The sequence below is a fragment of the Zalophus californianus genome, chromosome 14, assembly GCF_009762305.2.
Source record: "Zalophus californianus isolate mZalCal1 chromosome 14, mZalCal1.pri.v2, whole genome shotgun sequence".
NCBI classification, from domain to species: Eukaryota; Metazoa; Chordata; class Mammalia; order Carnivora; family Otariidae; genus Zalophus; species Zalophus californianus.
Genome location: NC_045608.1, coordinates 54,501,035 through 54,519,757, shown reverse-complemented (window position 1 = coordinate 54,519,757; position 18,723 = coordinate 54,501,035). Strand labels below are relative to the sequence as shown.

Genomic DNA, 18,723 nt, shown 5'->3' with positions numbered 1-18,723 from the left:
TTATAAAGATTTTATAAGTGGATTTTAAAAAATATATAAATTCTGATATAACATGGATGTGGCAGTAAGATTGGCATTAAACATAAACATTTTCAAAATTAAACATTTGCTACAAATAAAAGGTGAGTTCAGATTACTTGACTATAGCAATAGGAAGTTCTAAAATATTATATATTTTAATTTTTCAATGAATTTACTTAATTTATGCCTAATGTATGTATGTACTTGAACCTCTTAGATCAGTCTCACATTTGTAATAAAGTTTCTAGGTACTGCTCTTACAGTTTCTGCATTTATGTAGTGCATTTTTACTTTATGATAAAGTTAGTTGATAATTCCTTAACTCTTTTTGCTGATGACCTTTTAAAGCTGCATAATTAGAATAAGTTGTGGTTATTGTATTGGAATCTCTATCCCATGGGCAAACAAGGCAGCACATTAATTCTCTGCATCACCCACTCCATGTGCAGTGCCATCAGCACAAAGATATTATTCTTTGTAATTACATAAAGAAAGGGTCTATTTAGTGTTAACTGACCTTTCTGTGACTGATCAGCCTTTTCCACCAGTGAAGTAGAAATGTATATCATTAAAATGTGAGTAAATAGGAAACCTTTCTAAATCTTAAACTATTCAAATCGAGAGGTGCATATGAAGAGGAAATTGCTCAGTCTTTCACATGATATGGTGAAAAGAGTAGCAGACTTTAAATATATATTTTAAAATATTGACAAATTGAAATATAATTAAATTAGAAAAATGCATAGAAATATTTAACAAGGAAGTAATATGCAAATATTAATTAGAGGACACATTATTTAACTCAAGGTTAAATTTTAAAGTTTACTTAATAAGTAGCAAATTTATAAGAATTATTATTACTGTGGTTTATCACTTACAGAGGACATATATGTAATGTAATTGTATAAATCATGTATTTTACCTTGAAAAAATTCACTGGGGTATATAGATTATGTGACACCAATTTTTACTCTCTTTTCTTATTACATAATTTGTTTCTCTGATCAGTTATATTGGATACTTTGAAGGACATGCATTATATTGAAGAAAACTGGTCAGACAGAAATTCGATAGCTAACATAAGTGGCATTTGTAAAGGATTTCTTAAAGCCATTGAGTAGTTTATAGGAGAAATGCTACAGTCAACATGGATGAAAATATTCCCTTTTTAACATACACCGACATTGATCATGTGATTTTAAATATTTAACAAGTATCTGTGTTTCTAGGACAGATTTTCCCTGCTGATAACACAGGCAGGACCCCGTATATAAAATATATTCAGAATCTGTTTTAAAAAAAAATGACTCTTCCTTGGAACTTTGCTCATCACTTTCGCTGGAACTGATATCTCATGGAACTGCTATCATTATTTGGATATGTCTTTTATCCTTCTTCATGTATGATGTATTCTGATGTAGTTAGCTTTGTGAGTGCCTCAATTCCCTTAACTGATTGCAAGCTTCTTCAGCCCCGAAATTATGTATTTTTTCATGCTAATATCAGTAATTCCCAGTCAAATATGTACAGTGAACAGCATCTAAAAATTATAAGGAACAAGCAGGGTTAATACAGAGTATTAATACTCAGTGGATACTTCTGAATTCTTTAAGAGGCAATGTCATAGTATCCATTGGTAAACTTTATGAGTAAATTGACAGCAGCTACATTTGTAACCCCATCAGGGAGCTAAGATAAAGAGTCCTGTATGTTTTCATATATGTATGTAGTCATGTGTATGGGTGCTAGAGTGGGGTAACTAAAAAAGTATTCCCCTGAACAAGGGCAGAGACAGATGCTATTTGACCTCTCATAGTGTCCCCAAGAGTGCTTTGTGTATACCAGTTGCTCAGTAAGCATTTTGAATAAATTAGTGAATAGAGAGCATTTTGTCAAACATGATAATATATAGAGTCTGAGGCATGTAACAACCTTGATGAAGAGGACTGATTTGTTCATTTAAAAATCAAGAATGTTCAAGGCTAATTATCAGAGAACTCGTGTTGGACAAGAGACTGGTTTCCATGGCAGCACAGACAAGGAAGTGGGCCCTGGGAGAGTTAGAACAGTTATTTGCTCCTTTGAGGCTTCAGGGTATTGACACATATCATTCTTACAGACTTGCTTCTTGGAAACACTGGGGAGAACTCTCATTTTCTGTAGTAATTGGTGTATAGATTTTAAGGGAACAGTAATACAATAATGCCTCAATGCACATAGTAGGTGATGCACCTAATAATGTATATGCTTTCTCCATGTCTGTTATATTGTTAGAGAATTGGCATGTATTTGAAGCATTTGTGTTCACCACACTAATTCCCATGAATCAAAGGGAATGCTTTTGAAGTGACAGTGTTCACAAAGAGACTTCAAGCCTCTAGGTTTCCTTTATTCTAGTCAATCCTCTGCACATTCCATGAATCAGTCTCAGTACTGTTGCCTACTTTAATAATATCAAAGCATCACTGCTTGCAAACTACTAATCCAATGCCCTAAACTGGCAGAGATGTGCCAAAGGCATATGTGGGGTTTTAATAGTATGATATCAATGGTTTAATGCATGAGCATATGTACAAGATCATGTGCTACTGAAACACTGGTGCTTGGAATGGAGCATTATTTACGATGCTTTGCATCAGTGGGATACTAAATATATGGCTACTTTTCATTGTTTCCCTAGTAATATTTTAAAGCCTAGAGATAACAGAACATTTAACACAATCCATGAAAGCCTAATTCACAAGTCATAGGTAACAACAATCTAATAGTCCTAAAGGGGCCATAAAAACATTCCTCTTGACTGACTCACCCAACTTTGTTCAAATATATATTGACCCATGTAGCAGGAGAGTTCTGATCCCTGCCAAATAAAAGACTGTTCTTAGATTCAAATCGCTGATTATTTTTTCTATGAGGCCTTTTCTCACCCACTCCCCCATCTAGTAGAGCCAATTCCACCTGGTAGAATTGATTACAGATGCTTCAAGAAATACCTCAAATAGACTTGTTTATTATTCTGCCTCCTCCCACTCTAGCCTCTAATCCCTGGTGAAAAGGGTCATATTCTACTTATTAATCCTTGGGGTAGCCATGGAGCGGGACCCAGAGAATAAACTTACTAAGGGTTTGCTAAATAAATGATTGAATGAACAAAAGGTGAATATGAGGATACTCTGGAGTAAATTGATCAGTGAATACCACAATACAATTTTTGTTTTCTGGGAGTTCTGGCAGGAAGTCAATCCTTTGCAACCATGAGACTCCAGAGAGTGTGGTGCAATCTGTGTAAGAACATGGACATATGTGGCACTAACAGCCAGCAAAACCCCGGTGGGATGCATAAAGAGCAAGGAGCTGTCTGCAATAAACTATTAATAACCAAGAACCAGGCGATGACAGATCATCAGAAAAGATCACCTGAGGCAGCCACACATAATCGTATCAAGATGGGACACTTAGAATTAGAACTGGGTCAAAGATGACAACTCTTTTACAATATGTAATTATAGCCCCTCTGCCTGGCAAACTGGATCCAAATGCCTGCATTAAGAGTAACTGAGGGTATAGATGACACATTACCATAAATGTAGGTATGGACACTAGGACTATTTTAATAACATTAAAGTCTTTGTAAATAGCTATGTAGGTCTTCTACATATATATGTACAGTGCAAATACTTTAATCATAAACATCTCTCCAGAATATTTGGATCAAGTTTCTTTTTTGTAATCTCCTTTGCCATTAATCCATCTTAAATAAAAAAAAAAAAGTTCAAGTGTGTTTAGACTTTCTCTAGGATAAGTATATCTGGCTGAACTTCCATCAGAGTCAACAGGTAACATTATCACATCAACCATAGTCCAGAATTGTGCAGGCCTCAGCTGTAAAAGTCTATGCACTTGGGCACTCGGTCTTGTCAGTGAATACATCAGTCCTAATCAAATCATGGAATATGGAATCGTGTAGGTAAAACAAGCAAACAAACAAAAACAAAAGCAAAGCAAAGCAAACAAACAAAAAAACCAAGAGCCTGGTTATATATAACCAACATACCCATACTGACTTACAATAAAAAGTGGTTTCCAAGTGGACCAAGTTCTAGTCTCCTTCAGCAGCTCATTTTATTTATGTCAACAAGCTGTGTGTTAGCCAGATTATAAAAAGAGAGTTGCTTGGTGGAAGTAGGCTCAGAACAAGGTAATTCTGTTATTTGATTGTTTAATATCATTAGGTTTTATAAAGACAGTGCTGCATAGTGTTGAGTGCTGGCTCATGTTTACAAAAGAACTATATTGGATGATAAAAAGTATGGGATCTAGAGCCAATCTTCCTGGATGCAAAGCCCAAGTCTCCACTTAATATGTGTGTAATCTTGCACAAGATGTCAGGGTGTTTCAGTTGCCAGGGTTGCATAATAGATACCCCCAAACTTTATGGCTCATGATTTATGTGCCAGAAATTTGAACAGGATACAGTGGAGCCTGCTTGTCTCTTGTCTCACGCTTTCTGAACCATCAGGTGGATGACTTAGAAACTAGGGATTGGAATCATCTTCAAATGACTCATTTATTCCTGGAAGATGCTCACTGTTCTCTTGACACCTGAGCTACGGTTGTTTACTGGACCACCTACACATAACTTCTTGTGGCCTAGATTCCTTACAATATGGTACCTGGTTCTAAGGATGAATGTCCCCAAAGAGAGGGTCAACCAGAAGCTATGCGTTTTTGTTTGTTTGTTTTAAATAAACTGGCTTCTTTAAAACCGGCTTTTCTAATAAACTAGCCTGGAAAGTCAGATAGTATCCTTTCCACCATACTCTTTTGGCTGGTGAAACCACAAGTCTACCCAGGTACAAGGGAAAGAGAAATATACTATGCTTCTTGATAGGAAGTAACAAGATTCTGGAACAACATGTGGAATGAAAGTATTTCTGTTGCCTTCTTTTGGAAAATACATTTTGCCTTAATTGACTTTTCTTGCCTTTGTTTCCCTATCTGTAAAATGAGGATAATAATGTAACAACTGAGATGATTGCTATTGTCTCACTTCTTTCCATTGTGTGTGGAATTCATAAGTCCACATTCAAGTTCAGCCCTATTTCTAAGTTCTTGTCTCTATGTCACATCTATTTATGAAACATAAATAGATGAGCTACTGTTTTGTCCAAAAAGAACCCAGTTCTCTAATTATAATTCCCTATTCTTTATTTGCCCAGTGTGAGAGGGAAAGAGAAGGGAAAGAGTGAGAAAAATAAACTGAAAATGAAGAAAATGGAGGAAAAGTCCAAGATGAAATCCATTTAAATCTTATTTAAAAAATAAGAAAGGTCAAATAAAGAAGAAAATGGAGAACCTACCATTTGTATATCTCAGGGTCTCAATCTGCCTTCAATTTTCAAACATTTTTGGTGACAGGAGAAGCCAGTTCTTTCTTTAGGTATGGTTTCTCAATACTTTGGGTATCATGGGCTAATTAGGTAACCGCAGAAAAATGCTATGTATAGTTTCAAGGGGTTCACATACCTTGTGAAAGTCAGCGATGCACCCAGAAAAAAAACTCTTGCTAAGGCTGGACAATGTGGTATATCCTTAGAATAATGTTCAGTGCAAAAACATATTGTGTGAGTGCTCTTTATATACTTCTTTCAGATCTTTACCTCTCAAGTAGTATAATACCAAGTAATATAAATTCTACATTCTAATTATATGTTTGTGTGATTTTTAATATAAATCTTTCCCACAAGACCATCAATTTTGGAGATCCACCATTATATCCTAGAGCTTGGCATATAGTAGTTATTAAATTCAAAGTTTTGAATAAGTAATTAATGAAAATGAATGAATGAATGAATGAAATAACACTGTAAACTCAGAGCACAATTATTTTAACCCTCAGAGATCGCAATTAGATTTTTCTTTAGTGGTTTTAGGAACAAAATTTCTTTCAAGTTCACATTTAGCCAAGACCTTAAGTAGAAAGATTCTACTGATAAGATTCAGCTGGATTTGAATTTAAAAGCGTGAAAAGTCATCTTATTTCTCTTATTAGTTTCTTCTTTCTTCTCACCCTTTTATTTCTGACCCCAACTTTTGTGCCCTTGTTAAATATCTTCTACTGTTAATCTTTCATAAGCTCTTCAACCCCAGTAGTGGTAACATTATTCCCAGGGACATATTTCCACCAGTATCATTCCCTCTTTGTTTCATTCACATGTAATAATATTATTGGTTAAAATTAAACAAGTCAAAGTTGTAAGGTTGAACCACAGTTAAGCATAAAACATTTTCAAAGAGTGTCAGTAGAATACCATTATTTAATATTTTTATAAACCTAAAACTTCATTGCATATCTGAAGGTCACTGACTTTCAGGAATAGGTAGTGAAGTGGCAAATTCTTCTATAAATTCATTATTGAGAAATGATAATGTGAAATGTAAAAAATCATGACTGATGTAACAATGTTTTGAAGATTCATTGACATAACTGCACAGTTTGATTTACTGGTATCTAATTATGGCATATAAAGCAGTAAGAACTGGTGTCATACAGAAATTGAAGGTATGGGCACCTGGGTGGCTCAGATGGTTGGGCGTCTGCCTTCGGCTCAGGTCATGATCCCGGGGTCCTGGGATCGAGTCCCGCATCGGGCTCCCTGCTAGGCGGGGAGCCTGCTTCTCCCTCTGCCTTCTGCCTCTCTCTCTCTCATGAATAAATAAATAAAAAACATTAAAAGAAAGAAATTGAAGGTATATGTATTTGGAAATAAAACTGCATTTTACACAGTGAGCAAACCATAAAGTACCAAATATATCCTCGCTAAAGTTCCATTAAATAGTCTTGATGTAAATCCCACAACTTTTCTACCACTTCTGTCAAATGCAATGTTTATAGTAACCATCTAGGGCTTGAAAGAAATGTAATTGAGAAGTAGAATACCTCAGGTATCAGGGTTGTGCTTATGTTAAATCAAACAAACAAAAAAACTCAAAATGATTCCTCCTCCTACCTTCAGTAGAACATTTATCAAAGATCCAATTGAATCACTTGAGGCTTGGATTTTAATAAGTGTTAAGATATCAAAAAGAACTGTAACCATTTTTTTTCAGAAGTATCCCCACCATAGTAAAATACTCATACCAAAAGATAATTCTATGTGATTTTAGGTAAGTTTATTAGATAAAAGTTTCTAAAGTTTGAAATTACTGTGCCAGAATTAGGACAAGGACATTTAAAATTGTTCTCAGTTCATCATTTTGGCTTTTTGAAAAACAGCTATAACATAATATTCATATGATCAATATGGATACCAGGCTTTCATGAGAAATATGTTTATTGACCTTAATAAATCTTCCAGTGTGTAAATACAGAAATATTTGTACAGGCAATTTTCTGCTGAATTGCATTCGACTATGCACATCCTCATACTGCAGTATATTTTTAAACAACTTATACTAAAGGTTTGATGTGAGGGCAGTTTTCGCAAGGAAACATTTTTAATTGCTTCACAATGGTTATTTTTATATCTAGTTATTTAATCATCATTATTATGATTAATCTACATTTATGTGTTTTGTAAACTTTTTGCTACTATAAATAAAGTTTTAGTGAATAAAGCTTTTTGCTTGGAATAAATTTCCATAAAATGAACTACTAGATTAACAGGTTTGAAAATATTTAAGGCTGTTGATAAATTCTATATTTTTTGAAGCACCAGAGAAAACTGTATGTGCTACAAACATTTAAAAGAATCAACAACTAGACTGAATTCACACATCTAATTATATTTGCCAATTGGTAGCCCCTAATTTGCCAATTGGTAATATTACAAAAGTTATATTCTAAGGGGTTTGTATTAGATTTAATATATGTTTATTTAGTCATGAGGGGGTGTTATAAAGTTCTCAACTGCTCACGGATTTAAACTTTAATATAGCTAAAGTATAGCAGAATCGAATAATGCCTCTCTCATGGTACTTCTAAATGTTGAGTTCCTTGTCTTTATCTTTTACCCTTTAATTTTCTGTGGTCACCACTCTGAACCTCTTGAAAACAGCATTCTAAGCTTCCTAGTGTCTTCTACCTATTTGAGCGTTGGGGTTTGGGGAAAGGAAAAGGGGGTAGTAAACTGGAAGAAGGCTCCTAGGAAGCTGAGTGGAGCATGTCAGGACTGAGTACTTCCCAAGGCATTGTGGAAGGAAGTCTGGGAAAGAGGGAGAACAAAAATCAGAGATACTCTGGTAAATCACTGTTCAAAAAAGAAAGAAAAGAAATAAGTGAATCAAGAAAGAAAATTATTAAATCCAAGGAGGATATTGGTGTCAGAGGAAGCACCTTTTGACTTTGTTTTTTTCTATAATATGTAATATAATATTTGTAGATAATTCAAATGATGTTGAAAAATTCAAGAAAATTAAAATGACTTTAAATGTATATTTATCTTCTAGAAAATACAAGATGATTCTCTAGAAGAAAATCTACGTTTAGCTCAAGAATATCAAAAATTACAGACTATTTTCTTAACAGAAAAGGACAATTATTTCAATCTATATGATAGACAGTTATCCCTTGATGCTTCAATTCGAGATAAGAAGCAGGTAGGTTTTCTTTTTTTTTTTTTAAATAATGATTTACTTGACATATTTACTACAAAAAGTAACAAGTGGTCAGTCATGGGCTGTCCAATCTCATGGTGCTCCTTTATATGCCACCAAATGGCATGTTTTCTTCTTGTGGAGTTTTGTTTTATGTTTTTATCAACTTTGAAACTCAATTTTGAATAGATATGTGAGAAATGAAGAAACTTAGTGTCTAATCCACCATTTTATACTAATTTGCTTTATTATGACCTGGAATACCAAATTTTTAGAGTTTATAGATTTAGATATATTATCATAGACTTTGAATTTAATTTTTATCTATAGGTAGCTTTTCATGATAGGCCTCAAAATCTTCTTCATGTTTTATGGGCTCCAAATGTTGGTTTCTATTTTCTTAACAAATATGAGTCTTAATTAGAAACTCGGTTGACCCTCTGTAGTTACTGGAAATCAGTAGAAATTCTCATATATATTATAAAATCTTCTGTAATAATAAAAATAGAAAAGTAAAACACATAGTCTATCAGAAATGAAAAAGGAAAGCAAAAGCTCCATCACTAGTGTTAAGATATAGCTACTTCCTCTGTATTCTTCCCCAGATACTCATTTGGCAAGAAAAATCATTTCCCTTTGAATTTTTGTTTATCCCCAAAATCTAAATTTCAAAATATAGAGGCATGAATATTTTTTAACAATCTACCTAGTCCTAAGAACCAGTAGACTGCTAATTAACCTTTTTTCCTATTGTCACCCATACTACTGTACCATAAATTAGTAGTTTAAAATTCCAGTACTGTACTTATCCCTCCTTATTGTGGAATATTGGGGTGATAGAAGGCCGGGACTTGAGTGCAATCTCTACCACTTACTAGCTCAGTGATCTTGGCAAATTATTTATCCTTTCTGAACTTAGTTTTCTCATCGTAAAATAAGATATACCTCAGAGGAAAACTGATAAGAAATAAAAAGGAGACATCCCCATAGTTATTTTGAAAATAAAAGGATACTATGCAACTCTAACTATTACATTGATCTGGTGTGCTGCTTATAAACTCCCTTATGTTTCCCATCCATCTACTCTCGTGTGAGTTAAAGTTTCTGAATACATTGAAAGAAAGAGTGTGTATTTTTCTTTTAAAATTAGAAGCAAGATGAAGGTAGATTAAGAAACAGATGTGTTTGGGAAAGAATTGATAATATATCTATACACCAAAATCTTAGTGTCCTCAAACCACATGTAAGATTCAAAGAAAGGACATCAATGGAACATTTGTCCAATCACTTCATGCATTTGACATTGTTATTGAGGTTAAACATGTTCCATTTGTTCCTGATAATTGAGGAGGAGAAAAAAATCAATGGCTATACTGTATTTCCTTTTCTAACCGGGAGGGAAACAAAAATGAATTTTATGTATACTTGTTATCAGTTTATATAGAATCCTTTGGTGGCAAATGATAAATAGATACCTGCATAAATAGTGCAGAACTTATGCCTTTAAGAGAGATCCATAACACCGTATTGGATATAGTAAGAATAAAATTGTCTTGATGTTGGAATTAGAGGAAATCATGATTCGGGATTCAAGGAGTGAGACCCTGGTATGAACAGACAGTGAGGTATGCTAGGAAATTGGGTTTATATTTGTGATGATCCCTCAAACGAATCACTTTTAGCACACCTGTTTCAGGGAAACTTTCAAAGATTTATTTGTACTTCCAATCATTTTTCATTTCCATCCTTCAGCGATGGAGGTCATTAAGTGCAGGCTGCCCTTGTCAGTGTCATGTAGGATCAATTTGCTGCAATGGACAGAGAGGCCTTATTGATGCTGTTAAATCTGTCAGTGAGAAATCGTATGTCATTAGCGTCTAATGCACTGCTTATAGGATGGAATTTGGCCATCAAAATGGAAAAAAAACCTTTAATATTTTAGTCCATTTCTTTGATATTGCAGCATTTCCCATATTATATATACGTATGTTTTAGTCCTTTGACCAGTTTAGTTTTGGGTACACAAAAGCACTGTTTAACCACTGATTCCCTTGTTTAATTTCCTTGTCGTATAAAGTGGATCTCACTTTAAGGAATTTTGTGTATTATTTCCTGTTTCCTGTTTTATAATGACTTCATTGCTTCTAAGCATAGAGTCCTTTTGGCATGGTAAATAATTACATTTTGATTTTTGTGCTTCTTATGGAGTATTATTCTCTCTACACAGATTTCGTCCTTCTTTGTATTTTTAGGCCAAGAGTAGCAAAAAAAAAGCTTAATGGAGGAATAAAACAAGTTAACTATAAAAAATAATGTCCCTTTCCTTAACACAATTTTATATACAGATGGTTCAAATGTTAGAATGCTATAGTATTACTCTTGGTGATAAAATTATGTCTCCTTCCTTTGCACATGTTACTTGATACTTTCCTGTGCTTTAAATTTTTGCAGTGATGAATATTTTCCCCTTTAAAAATCAGAAACAAACAAAAATGACTGTACAAAATTCCTGTTTTCCATGTTCATGGGTAATGATGGAATAGAATCCAATCTAAAACTTTTCAGATCTCAAAATTTAAAATAACACTAAAGGGGAATAAAAGAAAAATATCTGAAAAACAGGTTGTATATTCTTTGTAAAAATACATTGTCTTTATTTTCATTAAAAGATTTAAAAAATGTTTTTCTTTTTTTTAAAAAAATCCATGAGTATATTGATAAAATCATGTGTTTGTTTTAATTGCTGTCTCAAATTCTTCAAGTCTGTAAAGAAAGGTAAGCTAAGCAAGCACACAAATGTTGATGTGTTCTGTTGGCTGAAAACATGATCCCTTTCAAAACTGGTTAAAATGTATTTTTAATTCTTTTGTAATCCACTTGTGAAGCTTAACCTTTGCCTACTCCAGTTCTCAGTACTTTCAAACTAAGGGAATACAAATTACTACAGAATCAGTCAGCACTTAACAAGCACTTAAATGGGCCTGGTATCTGTGCCAAGCAGTTTGCAAATATTATCTTTGTAATGTCCATCAGTAATCCTCTAAAATTTTTTATTATTATTATAATCATCTCCAGTTTAAGATATGGAACTGAGATTGAGTGTGTGACAAGGTCATCCAAGTAGAGGGAACTGACTAAGATAGGACTCAAACACAGGATTTTAAAAAATCCAACCCATTTCATAACCATGACACTATGCCTCTACTATAACATTGTTAAACAATCCTATACTGTCTCATCAGGCATTATAAAGCATGTAAAAACCAAACCAGTCATGCATTATGTCACTAGTGTCCAACTGAAACAGATTATTTGATCCACTATTGTTTTTATACTTTTATCTCATTGAAACCACTTTTTCAATAATGATTTTCTTGTGGGGAAAGGTCTACCACCTATTTAATTAGAAATTATTTAATTTTCATAGGGATTATAGATAAGTTTTGCAATTCTAAAATTGTAAAATTTTTGAACTGGAAATGCCTTTAGAAATTTTACCCATCTCCTTAAAAATAAAAGATTATTTCACCCCAAACCATAAGATACCTCAGAATAAACCTAACCAAAGAGGTAAAGGATCGATACTCTAGGAGCTACAGAACACTCATGAAAGAAATTGAAGAAGACACAAAAAGATGGAAAAACATTCCATGCTCATGGATCGGAAGAATAAACATTGTTAAAATGTCTAAATGCTGCCCAGAGCAACTATACCTTCAGTGCCATACCGATCAAAATTCCAATGACATTTTTCAAAGTGCTGGAACAAACAATCCTAAAATTTGTATGGAATCAGAAAAGACCCCGAATCACCAAGGAAACGTTGAAAAAGAAAAACAAAGCTAGGGACATCACGTTGCCCGATTTCAAGCTATATTACAAAGCCGTGAGTACCAAGACCGCATGGTACTAACACAAAAACGGACATATAGACCAATGGAACAGAATAGAGAGCCCAGATATGGACCCTCAACTCTATGGTCAAGTAATCTTCGACAAAGCAGGAAAAAATATGCAATGGAAAAAGACAATCTCTTCAATAAATGGTGCTAGGGAAATTGGACGGCTATATACAGAAGAATGAAACTCAACCATTCTCTAACACCATACACAAAGATAAACTCATAATGGATGAAAGACCTCAGTGTGAGACAGGAATCCATCAAAATCCTAGAGGAGAACATAGGCAGTAACCTCTTCGACATTGGCAACAGCAACTTATTTCAAGATACATCTCCAAAGGCAAGTGAAACAAAAGGGAAAATGAACTTTTGGGACTTCGTCAAGATAAAAAGCTTCTGCACAGCAAAGGAAACAGTCAACAAAACAAAGAGGCAACCCACAGAATGGTAGAAGATATTTGCAAATGACACTACAGACAAAGGGCTGATTTCCAAGATCTATAAAGAACATCTCAAACTCAACACCCAAAAAACAAATAAGTCAAAAAATGGGCAGAAGACATGAACAGACTCTTCTCCAAAGAAGACATTCAAATGGCTATCAGACACATGAAAAATGTTCATCATCATTAGCCATCAGGGAAATTCAAATCAAAGCCATATTGAGATACCATCTTACACCAGTTAGAAGGCAAAAATTGACAAGGCAAGAAACAACTGGGTATTTACTCCAAAGACACAGATGTAGTGAAAAGAAGGGTCATATGCACCCCAATGTTCGTAGCAGCAATGTCCATAATAGACAAAGGGTGGGAAGAGCTGAGATGCCCATCAACAGACCAATGGATAAAGAAGATGTGGTCCATATATACAATGGGATATTACTCAGCCATCAGAAAGGATGAATACCCAACTTTTACATCAACACGGATGGGACTGGAGGAGATTATGCTAAGTGAAATAAGTCAAGCAGAGAAAGTCAATTATTGTATGGTTTCACTTATTTGTGGAACATGAGGAATAACATGGAGGACATTAGGAGAAGGAAGGGAAAAATGAAGGGGAGGAAATCGGAGGGGGAGACGAACCATGAGAGACTATGGACTCTGAGAAACAAACTGAGAGTTTTAGAGGGGAGGGGAGGTGGGGGGATAGGCTAGCCTGGTAATGGGTATTAAGGAGGGCACGGGGGTTATACGAAAACAATGAATCATGGAACACTACATCAAAAACTTAATGATGTACTGTATGGAGACTAACATAACATAATAACATAATAAAATTAAATTAAATTAAAAAAAGATAATTTCACACACACAAAATTAAAAATAAAAAGTAAAATAAAAGAGTATTTCACAACTGAGGAACCTTAGGGCCAGAGTGGCCCAGTGATCTACCACATACCCAGTTAATTAGAAAAAAGGTTGGCCTAAGACACAGTTGTCTTAACTTACGTTCAAATATTCTCTCCAACCAACTGTAAAATGAGCATGTGCTGTGATATTTTTCGAAGGTATTTTGAGTGGACCAGTAGTTGAAAAGTTGTAAGAGTAACTACAGTGGATATGCTCAGATTGGAGCATCTTCTTTAAGCAACTTGAGCTTATTAAGGAATCACGTAGGGACATAAATCAGAGGACTACTTTGGAGGCTTAGGGGATACTTCTGGGTCTCACGGAATTCATTCATTCATTCACTCATTCAATTATTCAAATAAATTATTAATCATCCAGTGTACTGACATCCATTGTTTTGATATAATTAAAAGTACAGGAATATGCCACCTCAACTCAGCTTCCATGCTGAATCCTGATTCCCAGAAATGAAGGGATTCTTTTCTAGACTAGAGCATAGAATCAGAGCACAACAATATCCTCTCTTTACTCCACCAATGGAAGAATCATGAATTTTTGCTGTCTAATCTGCATCACCTAGGTCTCAACAGACATTTCCCTTTTAAATTCTCAAAAAGATTGTATCATCCATAGACTTCATTAGCATGTTTTCTCTTCCCTTTTTCAGTTTTTAAACAGGGGTTTCCTGTAATACTCACTTTACATTGATTTGATGAGGAGTCAAAGTCAATTCTAGCAATAAAATTATTTTCTAAAGGAACGTGAAAGCGGTTTTAGTTCTCTTTTTCATAAGTACTTTATATTGCTTGTTATCTTGCATATATTAAAATTAGGCTTCAAGTAGTGATTTTTGAGTGCTTGTTTCAGTGTAGGTGGAAATTCATTTCTTTGCTAGGAAAATCATAAGTCCTTAATAGTTTTGTCACACGCACACACACATGCACACACATACACTTGTTCAAAAGGAGTTGCTGCACTTTATAGACTGATAAGCTTGCATTAAATTTCTACTGGCCCTTTTCCCTGAAGAACTCTTAAGAGATCTCTGAAGAGCTTTTGTGATCCTAGACAGGAGTAGACAGCCGGTCATCTATTGTTCTATCCCAATGAGTCTCCCTTCTGTTGTCCAAACTCTGACAAAAACACTAAAACTTAAATGTTTATTTCTGGCTAATACTTTAGAAAGGTCAGCTTGGCCTAAATCAAACCAGTTCTTCAGTCTAGTACCAGTTTTGAGTGCATTTTAGATTTATATATCTTTTAAGCAATTTTGAGAAGGTGTGATCTAGTGGAGATGCACAGCAATAAGCAGCTTTTTAATGTTAGTGAAAGCTTAAAAGTGGTTTCTAGAGTGTGGTGGGATCCCTGATATATCAAAGACACTCATAGTAAATTTTTATATATACGGTTAACCATTGAACAACACTGGTTTGAACTGCATGGGACTACTTACATGTAGACATATATATATATATATATATATATATATATATATATATATATATATATATGGAAAAAATTTTTTGAGATTTGTGACAATTTGAAAAAACTCACAGATGAACCATGTAGCCTAAAAATATCATAAAAATTAAGGAAAAGCTATGTATGCCATGAATCCATAAAATATATGTACATACTAGTCTATTTTATCATTTGCTCCCATAGAATATACACAAATCTATTCTAAAAAGTTAAAATTTACCAAAACTTATGTACACAAATTTACAGACCACACACAGCACAATCTGCAGCCTAGAGAAATGTAAACAAACAAAAAGATGAAGTATGACATTATAACTTCATAAAATTAACTGAGTATGTACTGTACTACTGTAATGATTTCATAGCCACCTCCTATTGCTATTGTGGTGAGCTCAAATGTTGTATCTCCTCGAAAGGCCCTGTGAATGCTTATCATTTCTGTGTGAGCACTTCCTCTCTCCAGTAAATTGCTATCCTAGTAAAAGTGATCTCAAGATATATGGGTACCTGGCAACGCCTGGAGACGTTTTTGGTTATCACACCTGCGGGGGGATGTTGGGAGGGTGTTTCTGCTATCTAATGGGTAGAGGCCAGGGATACTTCTAAAAATCCACCCCGCCTAACACACACCAAAAAATTTTCCAGCCTAAAGTATCAATAGAGCTAAGGTTAAGAAACCCTAATATATATATAAAGAGATTCAGATACAGAGACAGAGAAAGATGTACTATATATTTATCATATATAACTGTATATATATATGGCACGCTGCATGCTACATCCCCCTTTAAAAACTCAAGCCACATTTGCATATTAAAGATTTTGAGAAATCCCATTTTAAGAAGCCTGTTGATTCTGTTAACCCTGAATTTCCTGTGATCCCTGGAACCCTTTCTTAGGAAACCTGTTTACAACTGACAGTATTTAGTAGATTAAACCTTGCAAAATATTATTCTATAGAGAAATGGAGAAAATTTAATGTCATAAAATCATACGTTCAGGAAATTTTGCTTACATATAATTTTTAAAAAGAAGTAAATAAAGTATTCTTTATATTACCTATAAAGCCCTAGAAAAAAACTGGAATATTTTCAAATAAATAGGTTATGTTCTTTGGAATCCATACAGACTTAGAACTCTGACTTTTAAAAATGCCATAGTGTAGCTATAAAATGAAATAGTAATTTTTAATCACCCAAAGACCATGTTAAAAAATTATAATAAAACAAGTAAAATGTTTATAATATGTACCTCCTGTAATAGGTATATTTTCTACTTAGGCTTCTCTAATCTATGACTTAGAACTGCAATTGATTTGCAGTTCTGTGGGATTATCAGTATAATGATTTTTTTAGTTTTGAACTACACATATGCATCACAATGACATAAACATTTGAAAAAAATGCTCTTGTAATCATCTTTCTCCAAATCTACAGAGCTGTATCTTATAATCATTTATTAACATGAATATTATATATGAAATTCATTTTCATATACTAAATGTTTTCTGTAGGTATTTTTGTTCTTTTTCCAGAGTTTTACTCTTATTGAAAGTGGGAAGGAATATCTATCGACAACTTATTTAGTCCCTCTGAGCCTCTGAAAAAATGGAAATATTAATGTCTCCCTAGAAGGATTATTGTAAAAAGTATATCATAACAGTTAACATTTATGAAGCGCTATGTGTGAGGCACTTTGCAAGCTTTTGTATGTAATTTTATTTATTCAACAACCCCATGGAACATAAATATATACTTTAAATAAAAAGCACCTAGAATAGTTTTTCACAAACTATATATTTTGCACATGGAAGATATGACAACTGATATTGTTATTATTCTTTAGATAAACATATATCCCTTACTTATACAAAATCTTGGTGTGGCTATACTACTATGAGAGATCTTCTAGTCTATAATAGGTATAAAATAGTTTCTGCAACCTGAGAATATAATGTGAATTAAGGAGAGAGGGGACAGAAATACAGGGTAATAGTGACATGACAATCACTAAGAAACGTACGCAGGTGCTGGAAGGAATAGAGCAACAGATAAACACCTACTTGTTTAGGTAAAGCTGACAGCGGGGTTACAGAATAGAAAATCATATATATACACACATACATGAGAAAGTGTGAGGGATAGACTTAGCAGTAACTCATGGATTAGTCAGAGTTACATCCAAATCTTATACTAAAAAACACCGTTAGAACATATACATTTATTAAGAGAGCCCATGCACAATACTGTAACAACTGGAAATTACCTAGAGATAACCCAAAGAGGAAATATGTTATTAGAACCTTCACGAAGAAGTCTGTAAAATCACAGATGGAGAAGACAACAATAAAAACAACACATACCATGATGACACTCAGTGTTTTAATTTGATGGGATCTGGCATCTTCTCATTGCAATTCTAAAGCAATTCCAGACAAGCTACAATCACTTCAGTTGTGACACAAGTAAACAGTATTTTATTTACATCCACATTTCCAGAGAACATATTTTGTACATAGTGGAATGTGTTCTACTTATCCATATTCTATGTACAGCTATATAAACCTGATTTTCCAACTAGAGAAGAATTATTCAATTTTCAGAGGTTCCTTAATTCACTAGGCACTAGATCACAAGTTATATTTCTTCTATTTCCTTGAAATGGGCCTGAGTAAATTAACACTACCAAAAATATATAATTAGTGTACCTGTACAATCTGACCCCTTTAAGTGTTTGTTAATAAATGACTATGGAAAAATATTATGGGCAGATAGGCATTAAAAACATTTTCCTTTTGTCAGCTAAAGGGTAACTCAAATAGCTTTCCTATCAAAGTAATCCTGAATATGACCGATTCCTTTTTTAAATCTTATACTATTCCATCATAGTAAATCACCAATTTAAAAACAAAAACAAAAACATGTACACACAAGCCAATACACTATCCGAGAAGAGGAAAGAAATAATGGAGTGAATAATATAGTTTTAGAATTCTGTGAAGTTGTGTCAGATATAAAATCATTTTCAAATTATTTCCTTGGGTGCTGGTATTCAGAATTGTGTGGTCTTTCAAGGAAAAAATCCTCATTTTAAAGAAAGATATGCAATGTACTCATAGGTTATTGAAAAAAGCATATAAAACAAAGCTACTATCTGCATTGATGTACATAGAAAAAGAGCAAAAATGTTATCTGTAAAAGCAGAAAAGAATTTGGCCTGCTTGACTTTTTGTATCAAGCATGCTACAGCAATCTTTTGATTCTAATATGAAACTATAGTAAGGATCATTGCACTAATGCATGAGGATTTGTGATAATGTTGCAGAAATTTTACTGTCAAAACTGAACTGCAGTGTAATGACTTTTGTT

At 33.8% G+C, this 18,723-nt stretch overlaps 1 protein-coding gene across 5 annotated transcripts in view; it reads left to right on the top strand.

The window, feature by feature from the left end:
- The window catches only part of CCDC178 (coiled-coil domain containing 178), a 448,169-nt gene that overhangs the window by 284,996 nt on the left and 144,450 nt on the right, over nt 1-18,723 (top strand). For 4 of the 5 annotated variants that reach the window (XM_027576645.1, XM_027576646.1, XM_027576647.1 and 1 more), the window contains one exon: nt 8,470-8,619. The exons of the other annotated variant lie outside the window; for it this stretch is intronic. In XM_027576645.1, coding sequence (XP_027432446.1) covers nt 8,470-8,619 — 150 coding nt within the window. The remainder of the gene's footprint in view (nt 1-8,469; nt 8,620-18,723) is intronic. 5 annotated transcript variants of the gene reach the window in all.